Source organism: Thamnophis elegans, chromosome 9, assembly GCF_009769535.1.
Source record: "Thamnophis elegans isolate rThaEle1 chromosome 9, rThaEle1.pri, whole genome shotgun sequence".
Taxonomy (NCBI): domain Eukaryota; kingdom Metazoa; phylum Chordata; class Lepidosauria; order Squamata; family Colubridae; genus Thamnophis; species Thamnophis elegans.
The window spans coordinates 997529-1016287 of NC_045549.1; the positions used below are offsets into that span (position 1 = coordinate 997529).

An 18759-nucleotide genomic window follows, 5' to 3' on the forward strand; every position below is an offset into this window, starting at 1 on the left:
AACAGAGTCGGAAGGGGCCTGGGAGGTCTTCTAGTCCAACCCCCGCTGTTGGGAATACATTAGTTTTTATTGTTTCGCCGAGTTACTTATTTCACTTGCAACAAACTGAATACTTTCTTTTTAGGTAAAGGTTCCCCTTGCACATGCGTGATAGTTGTTCTCGACTCTAGGGGGCGCTGCTCATCTCCGTTTCAAAGCCGAAGAGCCAGCGCTGTCCGAAGACGTCTCATGTGGTCATGTGGATGGCATGACTCAACGCCGAAGGCGCACGGAATGCTATTCCCTTCCCACCAAAGGTGGTTCCTATTTTTCTACTTGCATTTTTAACATGCTTTCGAACTGCTCGGTTGGCAGAAGCTGGGACAAGGAACGGGAGCTCACTCCATTATGCCAGTGGTTCCCAAACTTGGCAACTTTAAGACTTGTGGATTTCAACTCCCAGAATTCTCCAGCCAGCAGAGCTGGCTGGAGAATTCTGGGAGTTGAAGTCCACAAGTCTTAAAGTTGCCAAGTTTGGGAACCACTGCATTATGCGGCACTAGGGATTCGAACCACTGAACTGCCGACCTTTCCGATCGACAATCTCAGCGTCTTAGCCACTGAGCCACTGCGTCACTTTACTTTCTTTTCACTTAGGATAATTGTGTTGCGGTTCCTTCTCCGTTCTTATTTCCCAGTGTTGGTGCTGCTATTTCCACCTTCGGCTGGTCAAAGAGCAGAATGGAATTTCGAGCCCTGTTGGGTCTCCAGCAATGCGTGGAGGGATCTGCCCAGCCTTTCCGAAGAGGCTGGGAGCAAAAATAGAGGTGGTCCCATTTAGCCCAGGGTCTCTATTTTCACCCGGAGGAGGGGGAGGAGGGGGTGTCAGGCCACCAGGCTTTCTCTTGCAGGATTCCTCGGGTTCCTCCCCCACCCACCACCCACCACCCACCTCTCCTGCCACTGGAACTTCAACCAAGAGTGCCATGCATCGCATTCCCCCGGAGGAGGGAAATGCGCTTGGGATCTGTGGAGGAAGGAGACGGCAGCCAGGCAGGCGGTGAAAGAGACAGGCAGGTGGACGGACGACCTGCCATCTCCACAGGGTCTAAGGGTGGGCCGGCTGTGTGTGTGAACACAGGACAAGGGGACAAGGCTGTTAAAGGCAGGGACTCCCTTGGGTTACTTCCGCCAACTACGCTGAAGTTAGTTGGGATTCACCTGAACAGAGATACACTCTTTCCTTCTTTCTTTTCTTTCCTTTTCTTTCCTTCTTTCTTTCTTCTTACTTCCTTTCCGTCCTTCCTTCTCTTCTTCTATGTTGAAGTTAGTTGGGAGCTCACATGAACACATTCACACTTTCTTTCTTTCTTTCTTTCTTTCTTTTTTCTTACTTCCTTTCCGTACTTCCTTCTCTTCCTCTATGTTGAAGTTAGTTGGGAGCTCACATGAACACATTCACACTTTCTTTCTTTCTTTCTTTCCTTCTTTCTTTCTTTCTTCTTACTTCCTTTCCGTACTTCCTTCTCTTCCTCTATGTTGAAGTTAGTTGGGAGCTCACATGAACACATTCACACTTTCTTTCTTTCTTTCTTTCTTTCCTTCTTTTTTTCTTTCTTCTTACTTCCTTTCCGTCCTTCCTTCTCTTCTTCTATGTTGAAGTTAGTTGGGAGCTCACATGAATACATTCACACTTTCTTTCTTTCTTTCTTTCTTTCTTTCCTTCTTTCTTTCTTTCTTCTTACTTCCTTTCCGTACTTCCTTCTCTTCCTCTATGTTGAAGTTAGTTGGGAGCTCACATGAACACATTCACACTTTCTTTCTTTCTTTCTTTCTTTCTTTCTTTCTTTTTTCTTACTTCCTTTCCGTCCTTCCTTCTCTTCCTCTATGTTGAAGTTAGTTGGGAGCTCACATGAACACATTCACACTTTCTTTCTTTCTTTCTTTCCTTCTTTCTTTCTTCTTACTTTCTTTCTTCTTACTTCCTTTCCGTCCTTCCTTCTCTTCCTCTATGCTGAAGTTAGTTGGGAGCTCACATGAATACATTCACACCTTCTTTCTTTCTTTCTTTCTTTCTTTCTTTCTTCTTTTCTTTCTTTCTTCTTTCTTACTTTCTTTCTTTCTTTCCTTCCTTCCTAACCTTTCTTACCTGTCACTTCTTTCAGTGCAGCTGTAACTTTGGTCATTAAATGAATGTTTGTATACGTGTATAAATTACAATTCTCCTTCTCTCTCTCTCTCTCTCACTCACACACACACACACACACAGTGAGAGAGGGGGAGAGGGAGGGAGAGAGAGAAATATAGAGAGGGAAAGGGGACAGGGGGAGAGAGAAAGAGATAGAGAAGGAGAGAGAGAGAGGAGAGAGAGAGCAAACAGGTATTTCACATCCTCCCTCTGCCACCAGAGTCTTAATTCTTCCAGGGGAAATCAGCCTGGCCAGGTTTCACGTTCTCTCCGCTATCAAGGGAGCCGTTTTCTTAAGAGACCAAATAAGGCACATAATTGGAGGAAATTGGCCCTGATTAATCAGAAAACAAATGAAGGACGAGCCTCCCCCCCCCCCCCCGCCACCATCCCTGGAAGAAGAGAAAGTTGGCGATTTTGCACTCCTCTTCCTGAGAAAACATCATCGGCTCCCGCTCTGGAACGAACAAAAATGAAATACCCGTTTTCCCCTTTCGTTTTCCCTAACCTAAAAGGGCCGCCGGTTTCCTCTCGAAACAAGGGGGCTCCTGGAAAACCCCTAAGAAAGGAGCACGAAGGTTCTCCCTGGAAGAGAACTTGCAGTCTTCAGGAAGGGGGGGATAGGGATAGCACCCCCCCCCCAAAAAAAGAGCATCAGGCGCACTGCAGAGAAAGCATGTTTTCCCTCCCCTTCCTCTCTCCAAATCACCCATCAATGGAAGCAACCGTCAGCCTCGGATGCCCCGTCTTTTCAGGTTGGGTGAGATGGTTATTGTTGTCCCATCACGCCCTGGTCTCTCTCTGGTTTCAGGAGCGGCGTGTCTCCCAGACTGGCCTCCAGGAGCATCCCTAGGAGACCTTCTCCATTCCTGCTTGAATCTTCAGGGGGGAGGAGCCAAGGCCCTCTTTGTGGGATCGGGGTCTTCTCCACCTACACCTTTGCATGAAGTGGCCCAAATGTTTCAGGTGAGATTTGTCCTGGGGAGCAGGCTGGCTTTAGGTGACCGTTTATGTCACGTGGGGGGTGTCTGCAGAGGAGGAATCCCAAAACACAGCCAGACAGTTGATCCCCTATTTCTCTTTATTACAGCTTTAGCTCCCACAGCCGTTGTTTCCATCGTGACTTTTTTAGCCCCCTGCAGACGTCTTCCTGGGATGGCTCCCATGATTTCATCTTCTGATGTTCTCTGTTCTCCCTAAATTTCCTCAGCACCACAATCAAAGCAATCATGTTTCTTCCTTAGCCTTTCCGTTTGTGCAACGGTTACAACTACAAGTTTGTTGTTGTTGTCGTTAGTTGCAAAGTCTGACCCATCACGACCCCCTGGACCAGGTTCCTCCAGGCCTTCCTGTCCTCTCCCATCCTCTGGAGTCCATTGAAGCTCACGCTGGCTGCTTGGGTGACTCCATCCTTCCACCTCTGCCGTCCCCTTCTTCTTCTTTTGCCCTCCGTCGTTCCCAGCATGAGGCTCTTCTCCAGGGAGTCCTTCTTCCTTCTCATCAGGTGGCCAAAGCCTTTGAGTTTCCTCTTCAGGATCTGGCCTTCTCAAGAGCAGCCAGGGTGGATCTCCTCTAGGACTGCATGGGATCCAAATGTGGGGGCCCCTTCACCGTGGCCCCTTTTCCATGTTCCAGTCTGGAGTGCATTCGTGCCAGCCAGCTCCTTCGCCAGGGTTGGAAGGAGAAGACCTCTGGCATCCTTCCTGGGAGGCCATTCTCCAGGGGAGCCTCCGCAGCAGCTTCTGGAGCCCAGGGGGAAAAGGAGGAGAACCAGGGGTCTCCACCGCAGCTGAGCCGAAGCCCCAGGAGACGAGAAAAGCCCGGGAGAGCTTGCCTTCGGGTGGTCTGGTGGTGGTGGGCACCGCAAAGTTTCTTCTGCCAAATTCACCCCATCGCAGTCTCTCCGGGAGCTGCTAGGACCTTCTTCGCTTTCCTTCCGAGATCACAAACAGCTGGCCATCCGTTTCCCCTAGCAGACCCTCAAAACCCACCTTGCGGGAACTGAAGCCCCTTGACTGGACCACCTTATTTTTTTAGATTGTGGACACGCCTGCAGAGCACAGTTTAAGACAGTGGTTCCCAAACTTGGCAACTTTAAGACTGGTGGACTTCAACTCCCAGAATTCTCCAGCCAGCTCTGCAGAAGTTGAAGTCCACCAGTCTTAAAGTTGCCAAGTTTGGGAACCACTGGTTTAAGAAATCAACCGGTGGCAATGTCGGTAAAAAACGGGCAGAGCTTTGATGATGTAAATATTTGTGGCTCAGTGATCAAATGAGGGGTCTTTGGTGCCCTCTGAACAATTTTTTCTTACAGACATTTCATTACCCAGCTAGGGAACATCATCAGGACTAGAAGGGAGTGAGGTTTACAGAGAGGAGGAGGAGGAGGAGGAGGAGGAGGAGGAGGAGGAGGAGGAGGAGGAGGAAGAGAACTGTGTGGTCCTTGGAGCTCTCTGAGCTTGGTGGTTTTCTTGCAGACGTTTCATTACCCAACTAGGGAACATCATCAGGGCTAGAGTTAATGAAACATCTGCAAGAAAACAACCAACTAAGAGAGCACCAAGACGGCCTCATCCTGGCTGCTATGATGGCCATATCATGGCTACTCTCTTTTTTGACCAGACCCTGAGAGGCTCAGGAGAGAGGAGGGAGGGCACGGACTCCATCAGGCGGAGGGCTACATAAATCCATAAAAGGTACCAGCACAAGTATCAACTGCACCGGCCCACCTGCATGCACAACCTGTGGCTCTCTAGCAGGACCCATGGGGCACAGCCTCAGGGTGGCAGCATGCTTGGGACAATTTGAAGCAGAGAAGGCAGCTGTGGAAGGAAGGGGGAGGAGGAGGAGTGGGAGTTAAGATACTTGGCATAACCCCCATACTCTGCCCACTGAAGAGGGAGCAGCTCTGTCCAGTTGGGAGATTCTTACTCCTTCTTCTTACTATTTCCTTACTATCAGCTGCTCTCCTCCTCCCGTCCCATCCTCCAAAGCACAGGCAAAACAGGATATCTAGATCAGCGTTTCTCAACCTTGGCAACTTGAAGATGTCTGGACTTCAACTCCCAGAATTCTGGGAGTTGAAGTCCAGACATCTTCAAGTTGCCAAGGTTGAGAAACGCTGATCTAGATGATTGATTGATTGATCGATTTTATTTAAAACGTTTATAGAGCCGCTCATCTTCCAACCGACTCTGAGCGGCTCCCAGTCAAAAGTTAGAAGAACCTACAAACACACATGGCCACTATAAACGGATTAGAAGACCAGGGAGAGCAAAGAGGCCGGAGCCGAATCGAAGTTTTGGACTGACTGATTGACAGGTCCCTCCGCCAATTCCGCAACCCTCCGCAGCTGCCCCTGAGACTCACTTTATGGCCACTTTGAATGGAGACTCAGCGGAACCCCTGAAAGTGAACGTTCGTTGCCTGCGGCTCCTCTCCTCCCACCCTCCCCGCCCGACAGGGCCACTGGTCGGGATGATGGGCTTTGGAGTCCAGCAATCCCAGAGGGGCCCGACGGAACCGCAGTAAAACCCGGAGAGAGGGGAATTTGGGCGCGGGGGGTGTGGAGGCTACCTACTTGCTGCCCTTCGCAAGAAAGCCGAGTCCGCCCCAGAGAAGGACGGAGCTCCCTCGGGCCGCCCAGAAACTCACCTCGGAAAGTCAGGCTGGCCACCGGGTCGCTGCGTTTGTCGCCCCGCTCTGAGCCGGGCAGGTTGCAGGCCCGCTGGAGCAGGCAGCGGAGCATGGCTCTTGCAGTCGCGGCGCTGGCCGGGCTCTTGGGGAGAGGAGGAGGAGGACGACGAGGAGGAGAGCGGAGCGTCCGCGCCCCCAGCAGCCCCGCCCCGCCCGCCTCCTCCTCTCCCCCTCCCCGAGCCCCCCTCCCGCGGGGCGGGCGCGCAGCATCAGGACCAGGAGGCTCCCCGGCGATACTGCGTTATCCCTCCAGGGGGCGCTCGGAGGTTGGTAAATAGGGATGCTCCAGCAGCGCCGACGGTCCTGGCGGAAAAATTCTCTCTCCCCCACTTCATTCTCGTTCTCATTCTCATTCTCATTCTCTCTCTCTCTCTCTCCCTCTCTCTCTCTCTCCCTCCCTCTCTCCCTCTCTCCCTCCCCCTCTCCCTCTCTCCCTCCCCCCCCCGCCCCTCCATGCAGTCCCGCTGCTGGCATGCATTGCACTGTATGTTATTTTAATTTCATTTATTTTATTTTATTTTTTGGCTATTTTATCTTATTTTTATTATTTTATTTCATTGTTGTATTGAGTTGTATTTTGTCTTGTTTTATATTTCGTTTCATTTTCATTTAATTCCATGTTGGAGATGTTGTAATATAACTCCTTGTGTAGGTGTGTGTCCTCCATGGCCTAGTCCAGTGTTTTTCAACCTTTTTTGTGCAAAGGCACACTTTTTTCATGAAAAAAATCACGAGGCACACCACCATTGGAAAATGTTTAAAAAATTTAACTCTGTGCCTATATTGACTATATATAAAGTGTTTTTCCCACGGCACACCTTACACTATGTCACGGCATACTAGTGTGCCACGGCACAGTGGTTGAAAAACACTGGCCTAGTCCATACTAGGGCTTGCAGAGTCACGCCTAATCATACAGGAGAAAACAAACTCCTAGAAAGCCATAACATCCTGATAGTGCATAACATAACATTCTGAGATGTGCCCTACCATTGACGTCCAGGATTTGACCATATATAGACTGAGCAGTAGATTAGAAATTGTACTTTTACAGGCTGTTTTTAACCACATGCTATTGCTCCTCCTGCCTTTGTCCTATCTCAATAAAAGGGGCTCTCAGACCCCCAATCTGGGTCACTCCATCCCGAGAAAGGTTGTCTCCTGTCTTTTCTCAACATTGGCCTCATGGACGAACCACGGGAACTTCACATTTCCATCTGATTTATTAATTTTTATTTATGAACTATGCCTCCCATCTTTCTACCAGGGGGCCTTGCAACACCCTAAATCACAGAATAAAACAAGGCTGGAATTAAACCATTTAAAACCTCAGGTGTCAACAATGTGAAAACATGAAAATTAATATTAAAACTGATAAAACGAACCAATGCATAGGCAGAGTGCAGGAAGGATCTTCTTCTGGCCCACTAACCACCTCCAAAATGGGACCCCTGCGGGATTTCAGAAGGCCAAGGCTGGGGCTTGTAAACAAGTCAAGGTGGCACATATATATATGAAGACCCCTTCCTCCTCCTATTTTCCACAGAACGACAACCCTGTGAGGTGGGCTGGGCTGAGAGGGAGGGAGTGGCTCAAAGTCAACCAACTGGCTTTCGCATATGAGGTGGGACAGGTCCTAACTTCAATCAAGCCAGGTCAAAACAGGTAAGGCAACTTGGAATGAAACCTTTGTTTGAGTTTCACTGTCCACATCACAATGTCCAAGTTAGAAAAATGGAAAAAATGTAGAGTTCGAAACTCTGTGTAATCCTGCCTCTCTAATCCAGTCTTCGTCGACCCTGGCCATTTGAAAATGTGTGGATTTCAACTCCCAGAATCCCCCCAGCCAGCATATTCCCCATCATGGCTAAGGAATTCTGGGAGTTGAAGTTCACACATCTTCAAGTAGCTTAAATTGAGAAATACTATTTTAATCTCTATATCCAAGTTCCCAAATACGTTTTATCACAAGGGATCTTTAGATAATCAAGGAAATCTTATCATAAAGATCTGGAAATATTACCACCTTCACCCCATATGCCTGAAACTGAACCTGGTGCTTAATAATAGAATATTTTCTGCTCTGCCTTTAAATTGTGACGCCAGCACAGGTTTGTTAAAAACAGATCATGCCAAACCAAACTCGCAGTGGCACAGTGGTTAAATGCAGCACTGCAGGCTACTTCAGCTGACTGCATTTCGGCAGTTCAAATCTCACCGGCTCAGGGTTGACTCAGCCTTCCATCCTTCCGAGATGGGTGAAATGAGGACCCGAATTGTTGTTGGGGGCAATATGCTGACTCTGTAAACCGCTTAGAGAGGGCTGAAAGCCCTATGAAGCAGTATATAAGTCTAACTATTGCTATTGCTATTGCTATTTCATTCTTTGACAAAGTGACTAAATTAGCAGACCAGTGAAATGCTGTGTAGGTGGTATATTTGGATTTCCTTTCCTTTCTATATTTGGACCACAACCTACTTCTTGGTAAGCTAGAAAAATGTGGAATAGACAGCATCACCACCAGATGGATTTGTAGCTGGCTGACCAACCACACTCAACGTGTAGTCCTAAATGGTTCTGCGTCTACATGGAAGGAAGGAAGCAGTGGGAGACCACAAGATTCCATCTTTGGCCCAGTGCTCTTCAATATCTTTATAAATGTCTTAGATGAGGAATTAAAAGGGGAACTCAGGAATGAGTTAATAAATGACATTAGCTGGCAGGAAGAGCCAAACCCACAGAAGAGACACTCAGGAATCAAGAAATATCTTGACAGACTTGAACAATGGGCCTTACCCAACAACATGAAATTTAATATGGAAAAAAAGTAAAGTTTTACACCCAGGCAGAAAAACCCAAAGATACGAACACAGCTTAGGCGAAACTTGGCTCAAACACAGTCACTGTGAAAGGGAACTTGGAGTCCTAGTTCACGATCCCTTCAACGGGAGCCAGCCATGCGCGCAGCAGCCAAAAAAACCCAATGCAATCCTCAGCTGCATTAACAGAGGGATAGAACCAAAATCACGGGAAGTCTTAGTGCCACTTTCTAACGCCTTAGTAAGGCCACACCTAGAATACCGCGTCCAGTTTGGGACACCACATTACAAAAAAGATGCTGAAGCAACGGATGGAAACTAATCCAGGGGAGAAGCAACGTGGAACTAAGGAGAGACTTCCTGACGGTGAGAACAATTAACCCATGGAACGGCTTGCCACCAGAGGTTGTGGGGGCTCCATCACTGGAGGTTTTTAAGAAGAGACAGGACAGTCACGTGTCTGAAATGGTAAAGGCTCTCCTGCTGAATTAGGGGGCTGGACTAGAGGGTTCCACCACAAAACCGCGGTAGACTAAAGCGCGCTCGACGAAATCGCGTACATGACGTCATCACAGCGCGACGAAAACATCACACTGTGAGCGGTAAACTTAAAATTAACGCGTAAATCTAAACCTAACCCCCCCAAACCTAACCCTTAACCTAACCCTAAACCTAACCCTTAACCTAACCCTAAACCTAACGCTAACCCTTAACCTAACCATAAACCTAACCCTAACGCTTAACGTAACCCTAACCCTAACCCTAACCCTTAACCTAACCCTAACCCTAAACCTAAACCTAACCCTTAACCTAACCCTAAACCTAACCCTTAACCTAACCCTAACCCTAAACCTAACCCTTAACCTAACCCTAAACCTAACGCTAACGCTTAACGTAACCCTAACCCTAACCCTAACCCTAACCCTTACCTTTACGTGAATCGGCTTGCTTTAATTTTATTTTATTTTAATTTATTTTTAATTTTATTTGTCGCGCTGCTGATGACGTCACGTACGCGCTTTGATTGGGCGCGCTTTAGTGGACCGCGGTTTTGACGGGCCACGGGACTAGAGGACCTCCAAGGTCCCTTCCAACTCTTTTATTCCGTTATTCTGTTAAGTGACTCAGAGCATCGGCACAAAGGAAAGACGTAGCAGCCACATCAATGACTCATCTCTTCTCACACACGAGGCCAGCCCTGTCCGGTTCTCCTCTGACCCGTTTATGATGGGATTATGGCTGGACAACTCAGCTGCAGGGGGACACTTTGGGACCCACATCTGGTAAAACCGCGTCATCTTTTCCTTTCTCCATCCGGATTCTTTCCCCCCTTTCCTGTTCCCTCTGCACCCTGCCAGCCAGATGGGAAGTTCGAGCAACACCCGGAAATTTTGGCATGATCCTGTTCCTGAAGTCAAACTCCATCCTGGCTGGTTGGGTGCCCAAAATGAGAGCATTTCTACTATTCCACCGTTAAGAGGATATGCAAGAACCTGGAAACAAGCAAGCAAAACTTGGTTCTAAGAAAAGAGGGAAACTAATCACGGAGAGAAGCAACCGAGGAGAAATTTCCCGACAGAGGGAAAAATTATAGGTACCCCTCAACTTACGACCACCATTGACCACCATCGCATTTACGTTGCTAAATGAGAAATTTGTTGAGTTTTGCCCCGTTTTATGAGCTTTCTCGCCATGTTTGTTAAGTGAATCACTGCAGTTAAGTTAGTGTATCCTGGCCATTAAGTGAATCTGGCTTCCCCTTTGTTTGTCAGAAGGTCGCAAAAGGGGATCGCGTGACCCCCAGGAGTGCTGCAACTGTCATAAATGTGAGTCAGTTGCCAAGCATCTGGATTTTGACCGGTCGTAAGTGTGAAAAATGGTCAGAAGTCACTTTTGTCAGTGCCGTTGTAACTTTGTACGGTCAGTAAGCCGAGGACGACCTATCAGTGGAAGGGCTTCCCTCCAGAGGTTGGGGACAGAGGTGGGTTGTTCCCAGTTTGGCCCTGATCGGGCAAACTGGCAGTAGTGGATGTGGGAGGCTCCGCCCACCCACCCGGACACTTCTGCGCATGCGCACAAGCTCCCGAACAGGTAGTAAAAATATTGGCAACCCACCACCGCCAACACTGGAGGTCTTCAAAAAGGGACTGGGCAGTCATTTCTTCAGAATGGTCTGGGGGTCTCCTGCTTGAGTAGGGGGGGTGGACTAGAAGACCTCCAAGATCCCATCCTCCTCCGATACTCCGGATTGTGTTATTCCATTACTCTCCATCCTGTTCTTCTGCATTCTGTTCTTCTCCATCCTGTCAGCCTTTATTTTTCCATTCTGCTATTTTGTTGTTATTCTCCACCAGGAAGCCAAGAAAGAGGAGCAGGAAGCAGGGGCTCCTTCCTGGCCCCCACCCCACCCCCAGGGCACCAAAACAGAGCCCAGGGGGTCCTTCTCTGCCCCCTACCTCAGCCAGGAATCCCATCTTGGTCCTTTGCCAAGGGTGCAGTCATCGCCCCCGACAGGTGCTGGGAGGGCTGCCAAGGGCCTGGGAGGAAAGGGGGCAGCTATGAATAGAGACTGGGCAGGGAGGGGGTGGGTGGGTCACCCAGGATGAAACAGTATACTGGGAGGGAGGGAGGGAGGGAGGGGGGGCAGGGAAAGGTAATATTGGTCAGTTTGGAATGGAGGAAATGGGATAGCAAAAACTGAATGGGGAGCCGTGAGTTTTGGCAGAAATTGCAACGAGAGGAGACGAAAGGAGACGTTTACGGAAGCAAGGAAAAACTCCGTTGAAGGTCGAAGCTTTGTGAATTTTTTTAACGGGTAGTCCTCGATTTACGACCACAATTGGGCCCCGAATTTATGTTGCTAAGGGAAACAGGTGCTAAGTGAGTTTTGCAGCTTTTCTTGCCACTGTAGTTAAGTGAGTCGTTGCGATTGTTAAGTTACTAACAGGAGGAGGAGGAGGAGGAGGAGGAGGAGGAGGAGGAGGAGGAGGAGGAGGAGGAGGAGGAGGAGGAGGAGGAGGACGACGACTGTGGGGTCCCTGGTCCTCTCTGAGTTGCTTTCTTATAGACGTTTCATGACCCAACTAGGGAACATCATCAGTGCTCTGATGACTAATGAAATGCCTGCAAGAAAGCTGCCAAGCACAGAGAGAGCCAAGGACCCTTCATTTCAACCCTGAGCTACAAATTTTGTGGTTGTTATTAGTTGCGAAGTTGTGTCCGACCCATCGCGACCAGTGGAGATTTTCCTTTTTTTTTTACTACAGGTTCACTTGTGCACACGATGCTCCAGGTGGGTGGGCGGAACCTGCTGTCACCGCCACTACCGGTGCGCCTGATCTGGACCGAACCGGGAGCAACCCAACTTTGATCATGACCCCATGGTTCTTCCAGGTCTTTCCTCAGCCCCACAATTAAAAGGAACAATTCTTCTTCCTTATTAACCTTTCCATTTCTGCAATGGTTACAACTACAGGTTTGTTGTTGTTGGTTGCAAAGCTGTGTCCGACCCATCGCAACCCCATGGACAACGTTCCTCCAGGTCTTCCTGTCTTCTGTCTTCCTGACAGAGATCAACAGAGCAGGAAGGGACCCTGGAGGTTTTCTAGTCCAGCCCCCTGCTCAGGCAGGAGACCCTCTTCCATTCCAGACAAATGCCCATCCAGTCTCTTCTTTAAAAAACCTCCAATGATGGATCCCCCTCAAGTTCTGGAGGCAAGTAGTTCCACCGGTTAATTGTTTGGTCCAGAGATTTTCTCCTTAGCTCTAGGTTGTATCATAGATTCCATCAATCCGTTCTTGGTCTTGCCTATAAATGTTGGCATTTCCAGCGTTACAGAAATGCACAATTCTTGCTTTATTTTTTTTTTGAAAATTTTATTAATTTCATATATACATTCACAATTATGTGATCTCATAACTGTTATTAATAATATGTATTTATAACAATTTTTCCCCTACAGTTGACAATATACTTGAAATTGCTTTCTTACTGTCCCATAACTCCATCTTATCTTATAACATTCCTACTTCTTCCTTCCTTCCCTCCTTCCTCCCCGCCTTTCTTCTCTCCTACTCTCCTTCCTTCCCTCCTTCCTTCCCTCCTTCCCTCCCGCCTTTCTTCTCTCCTACTCTCCTTCCTTCCCTCCTTCCTTCCCTCCTTCCCTCCCGCCTTTCTTCTCTCCTACTCTCCTTCCTTCCCTCCTTCCTTCCCTCCCTCCTTCCCCCTTCCCTCCTTCCTTCCCTCCTTTCTTCTCTCCTCCTCTCCTTCCTTTCACAATTCTTGCTTTAATCCAGTGTTTCTCAACCTTGGCAACTTGAAGATGTCCGGACTTCAACTCCCAGAATTCCCCAGCCAGCATTCGCTGGCTGGGGAATTCTGGGAGTTGAAGTCCGGACATCTTCAAGTTGCCAAGGTTGAGAAACACTGCTTTAATCTTTCAACGATGCAGTAAAAGATGGGGATTCAGTAGAAAGTTTCCGCCATGAATGGTAAGAGGTCACATTTGGGCTGAGCACCCTGTGGGGATTTCCCACAAGCTCTTCACCTCGGCTGGCCCTGATTCCTCGCGTGGCCTGAACCCAAAATGTCCTTATGGCCCACCGTGACTAATAGCAATGGAAAGGAAAACTCCTTTTTTCCCCCTGCTCTGCCCAGAAGAATTGGACAAAAGATACACAGGAGACCATCCGTTTCTCGCCATAAAACAACAGAATTGATGCTCCTTCAATCCAGACTCACAATTCCAGAAGAGCAGGATTGGGGCAAAAAGAGGTTTCCTGCTCTGGAAAGTTCCTCCAAGAGGACAGTGTCCTCCAGCCCGAAATGAGAGCAGACCCCCTTCCTTCTAGCACTGATGACGTTCCCTAGTTGGGTCATGAAATGTCTGCAAGAGAACAACTCAGGTCACAGAACACCAAGGACCCCACAATCCTCCTCTTCCTCCTCCTCCTCCTCCTCCTCCTCCTCCTCTCAATCCCCCCTCCCTTCTAGCACGGAAGATCTTGGGTTGAGGGTTCCAGTGTCCCGGGGTTACATGATCCCCTTTGCCAACCTCCTGGCAAGCAAAGTCAATGGGGGAAGCCAGATTCACTTAACAACTGTGTGACTACCTTAAACACGTGCAGCGATTCGCTTAACAACCAGGGCATGAAAGGCTGTAAAATGGGACAAAACTCACTTAGCATCTTGGGAGCATAAATTTTGGGCTGAATGGTGGCCGTAAGGCGAGGACTGCCTGTACTTTTAAGGTAGCACTGTTGGAGTTTCCCTGGCAGAGCAGCAAACAAAAATCATGATTAACGATAAATGAATCCCTTCACTGAGTCACGGACTCTCCCCTCCCCTCCCCTCCCCTCCCCCATTGGCTTCTCCAGGCCACTTGCTGGGCTATATATAGCCTCTTTCTGGCTTCTCATGCAATGGACAGGTGACACTCAGAATATATATATTCTATATATATTATATATTTTAAAGTCACAACCCCTGGTAAGCCCCAATTATGGGAGGAAGCTAACTGCTTCCATCATCTGTCAATCGGCTCGTCACAAGAGTCCATCACGACAGAAACCCAATATTTTTACTGTTGCCTTTGTTATATTTGTGTTTTTTTATTTGTGCTGATAAATAAATAAAGGGAGACTAGTATAGATCTATTTCAAGCTATTTAGCTCTCATCAGCTAGCCATACCCTTACTGGTTCGAATCCCAGCAAGGGTATGGCTAGCTGATGAGAGCTAAATAGCTTGAAATAGATGTATACTAGTCTCTATTTATTTATCAGCACAAATAAAAAACATATATATATAGACACTGGTTCGAATCCCAGTAAGGGTATGGCTAGCTGATGAGAGCTAAATAGCTTGAAATAGATGTATACTAGTCTCTATTTATTTATCAGCACAAATAAAAAACATATATATATAGACACTGGTTCGAATCCCAGTAAGGGTATGGCTAGCTGATGAGAGCTAAATAGCTTGAAATAGATGTATACTAGTCTCCCTTTATTTATTTATCAGCACAAATAAAAAACATATATATATAGACACTGGTTCGAATCCCAGTAAGGGTATGGCTAGCTGATGAGAGCTAAATAGCTTGAAATAGATCTATACTAGTCTCCCTTTATTTATTTATCAGCACAAATAAAACACACACACACACACAAACATACATACATACATACATACATACATACATACATACATATATATATATTCCAGCTGCCACCTTCAGTGCAAGAGTGCCAGAATTATATATATGTATTATATCCAGCTGCCACCTTCAATGCAAGAGTGCCTATGAGCATGTGCAGAGGGCACTCCGCTTCCCACCGTCCTCTGTGTCAGGATTGATGGAGAAAAGGAGCCCTGCTATTTGCTTCCATCTCCCACTTTTTAAGGTCTCTTGAAAAGGCTGACGGACTCCTTGATTGCTGAACTTCATTAAATCTATTTGCTGCCCGTCTGGGAGACTCACAGGGCCCGAAATCACAGTGGCTAGAATAGCAGGGTTGATACTGGCCAGGATTCGTATCGACAGAACTGGCTAGGACGTGATGCAGCGGAGCGTGTCCTGAACTCAGAGCAGAGCCAAACACAGAGGAACAAAGCCGGAAGGGACCTTGGAGGTCTTCTAGTCCAGCCTCTTGCTCCGTCAGGAGACTCTATTCCGGAAGTCTCCAAACTTGGCCACTTTAAGACTTGTGGACTTCAACTCCCAGAATTCCCCAGCCAGCCTAACTTATTCTCTTGTAATCCCTTCCTCTGCAGAGCTGGCTGGAGAATTCTGGGAGTTGAAGTCCACAAGTCTTAAAGTGGCCAAGTTTGAGGACCCCTGCCCTATATATCTGTCCAGACCAATGACTGTCCAATCTCTTTTTGAAAACCTCCAGTGATGGAGCCCCCAAAACCTCTGGAGGAAACGTTTCACTGATTAACTGTTTTCATTCTCAGGAACTTTTCCATCTGGCTAAGAGTGCAACAAACAAATTTTAAAATATAAAATGAAACAAAACTGAAATAAAAGCTCCAGAGCCTCGTCTCTGTCTGCTCCCTGGTTTCTTCAGGGATCCAGGAGTGAACCCTGGTCATCTAGACCAACCCACCTCATTCTTGCACCACCCTCCGGAGCGCTGATTCTCAATCTTGCCAACTTGGACTTCAACGCCCAGAATCCCCTGTGCTGCTGGCTATGGAATTCTGGGAGTTGGAGTGCACCTGCCTTTAGCATCTCTGCCCAAGGAGAGCCACGGGATGGAGGGGGCTCTCACAAAAGCCTAGATTCTTGACCTCTGCTCTCTCCGTTTTTGGGGTCCCTGCCGTGGAGACCCTCGTCTCTGGCGTGCCCCACTCTGTGCAGAAGAGATTTTTATTTGCACATTCCTGGAAAGCTGGGTGGTGGTTTCCTCTCGCAGTCTGCCAGGCCAGAGACCCTCGTAAAGCCCCCTCATCCTGGCAGGGGCTGGGAGAAACATTTGAAGAAGTGAAATTGTGAAGACGAGAAAGGAGAGAAAAAGGGAAAAAATGCAGGACGAGCCCATGGGAGATCATCTAGTCCAACCCGTGCTCAGGCAGGAGACTCTAAACCAGTGTTTCTCAACCTTGGCAACTTGAAGATGTCTGGACTTCAACTCCCAGGTTAACAACACTTAGCGTCTAGTCCAGTGTTTCTCAACCTTGGCAACTTGAAGATGTCCGGACTTCAATTCCCAGAATTCCCTGGCTGGGGAATTCTGGGAGTTGAAGTCCGGACATCTTCAAGTTGCCAAGGTTGAGAAACACTGCTCTAAACTGTTCCAGACCCATGGCTGTCCGGTGACGGAGCGTTTACAACTTCTGGTGGCAAGCTGTTCCACTGGCTAACTGTCCTCACGGTTGGGAAGTTTCTCCTTAGTTCCAGGTTGTTTCTCTCCTTGATGAGTTTCTTGTCCTGCCTTCAGGGGCCCATCCCGAGGGATTCAAACGGTCCCCCTTGACTGGAGCAGGCTGGAGCTTGCAGCCCTCCTTCAACTCAGTGGGGCCCGAAAGGATGGGGACAACGCGATGTTTATCCACTAACAAAACCCAGGCTGGGCCAGGCGTCCCTACAAAACCCTGGAAACACTCTCAGCCTTCTCCAAATCATCTCTCCAGCTCCTGTGGGGGGCCCGACCCAAGACAGCTGGGATGCCACTCTGGGGGGCCCTGCCTGTGGGGTGAGATCAGAAGGCTGATGTCCTGGCTCCCTGGCTTCCCCACTGCAACCTGAAAGTAGAAGGAGCAACCCTCCCCGGGGGGGGGGGGGGCTTTTCAATTCCTTCTTCACAGTGCTTTCATTCCCCCCCCCTCTTAACTTTCATGTACTACTTTGATATTGTAATACTTTGCTGTATATCATCCAGAGTCCCTCTGTGAGAGAGATGTGCAGTTTGAGAGAGAGGGAGAGAGGGGGAGAGAGAGAGAGAGAGAACTGGATACTGAGATAGAAAGAAAGAGATTAAGAAAGAGGAGATAGAAAGAGAGGTAAAAAGAGAGAGGGAAAGAGAAGGAAAGAGAGAGAAAGGAAGCGAAGGGAAAGGAAAGGAAATAGGAAAGCAGCAATAGAAAATATACAGAGGAAGGAAGGAAGAAGGAAGGAAGGAAGGAAGGAAGATGTGCAGTTTAAGAGAGAGAGAGAGAGAGAGAGAGAGAACTGGATACTGATAGAAAGAAAGAGATTAAGAAAGAGGAGATAGAAAGAGAGGTAAAAAGAGAGAGGGAAAGAGAATGGGAAGAGAAGAAGGAAGCGAAGGTAAAATGAAAGGAAATAGGAAAGCAGCAATGAAATATACAGAGGAAGGAAGAAGGAGGAGGTAAAGAAGGAGGGAAGGAAGGAAGAGGGAGGGAGGGAAGCAAGGAAGACCAGAGAAGATGGGCCCTCTCCCTCCCTCCCTCTCTCCCAAAGGGGTCCCAGCCTCTGCCGGGGCTGCCAACTCATGCCCCTCCCTCCCTCCCTCCCTCTCACCTGAAAAGACCACGGAGCAATAGGCATCGCTGATGTCTGTGTCCGGCGTCTGGACTTGCTGGGCATGGAGGATGAAAACGCGGAGCATTCTCGGGAGCGCTCTGGGCCGGTCTGGGGGCCTCTGGACGTCCACTTGCTCTGCCTCCAGGCCAGTCGCCCTCTGTGCCTGGGCCGGCTCAGCTGCTCTTGGCACGGGGCTCAGGCAGAGCCTGGGAGCTCTTAAAGGGGCAGCGCATGGCTGGACAGCTGAGCCGGGATGCTCCACTCTGGGGGGTCAGGGCTGGGGGTTGGGCTAGTTAAAGGGCAAAGGAGCTGGGATTGGATTCAGCCAGCAACAGGGGGGGGGGGATCCTGGCTGGAGTTCACACTTCCATGAGTGCACAAACACAAACACACACACACACATTCAGACCAGGGGTGAAATCCAGCAGGTTTTGACAGATTCCGGAGAGCTGGTAGTGGAAATTTTGAGTAGTTCAGAGAACCTGGCTGGTCCCAGAGTTTTGGGGGGGGGGGGGCATGGGGATTTTGCAGGATCCTTCCCCTGCCACGCCCACCAAGCCCCACCCACAGAACCGGTAGTAAAAAAAAAAAGTTGAATTTCACCTCTGAGTCAGACCCAGCCCAAACAGCAGGCAGTAAATAGAATTGGAAGGGAACCTTGGAGGTCTTCTAGTCCAGCTGCCTCCTACACAAGCAGGACACCTTCTACCATTTCAGATAAATGGTTGTCCAGTCCCTTCTTAAAAAATGGAGGCCCCACAACATCTGGAGGCAGGCAGTTCCACTGGTTAATTGTTCTCACTGTCAGGAAATTCCTTCTCAGTTCCAGCTTGATTCTCTCCTCCTCAAATTTCCACACTTCCATCCACGGACATACTCAAACACACAGGCACACATACATGCAGTTCACAGGTTCGTCTCGTGTGTGAGAAGACATCAGTCATCGATGTGGCTGCTACATCTTTCCATCCCCGGGCTAATGCTCTGAGTCACTTAAACAGAATAGCAGACTCGGAAGGGACCCCAGAGGTCTTCTAGTCCAACCCCGATTCAGCAGGAAACCTATAGCAATTCCAGGCAAAAGGGC

General features: G+C 48.6%; 1 protein-coding gene across 1 annotated transcript in view; it reads right to left on the reverse strand.

The window, feature by feature from the left end:
- Positions 1–5915, reverse strand: part of DYSF (dysferlin) — a 63910-nt gene extending 57995 nt beyond the window's left edge. Inside the window, exons 1-2 of the mRNA XM_032224297.1 lie at positions 5822–5915; positions 4868–4989 (exon numbers count right to left, since the gene is read on the reverse strand). Coding sequence (XP_032080188.1) covers positions 4868–4989; positions 5822–5915 — 216 coding nt within the window. The remainder of the gene's footprint in view (positions 1–4867; positions 4990–5821) is intronic.
- Positions 5916–18759: the final 12844 nt, after the last annotated feature.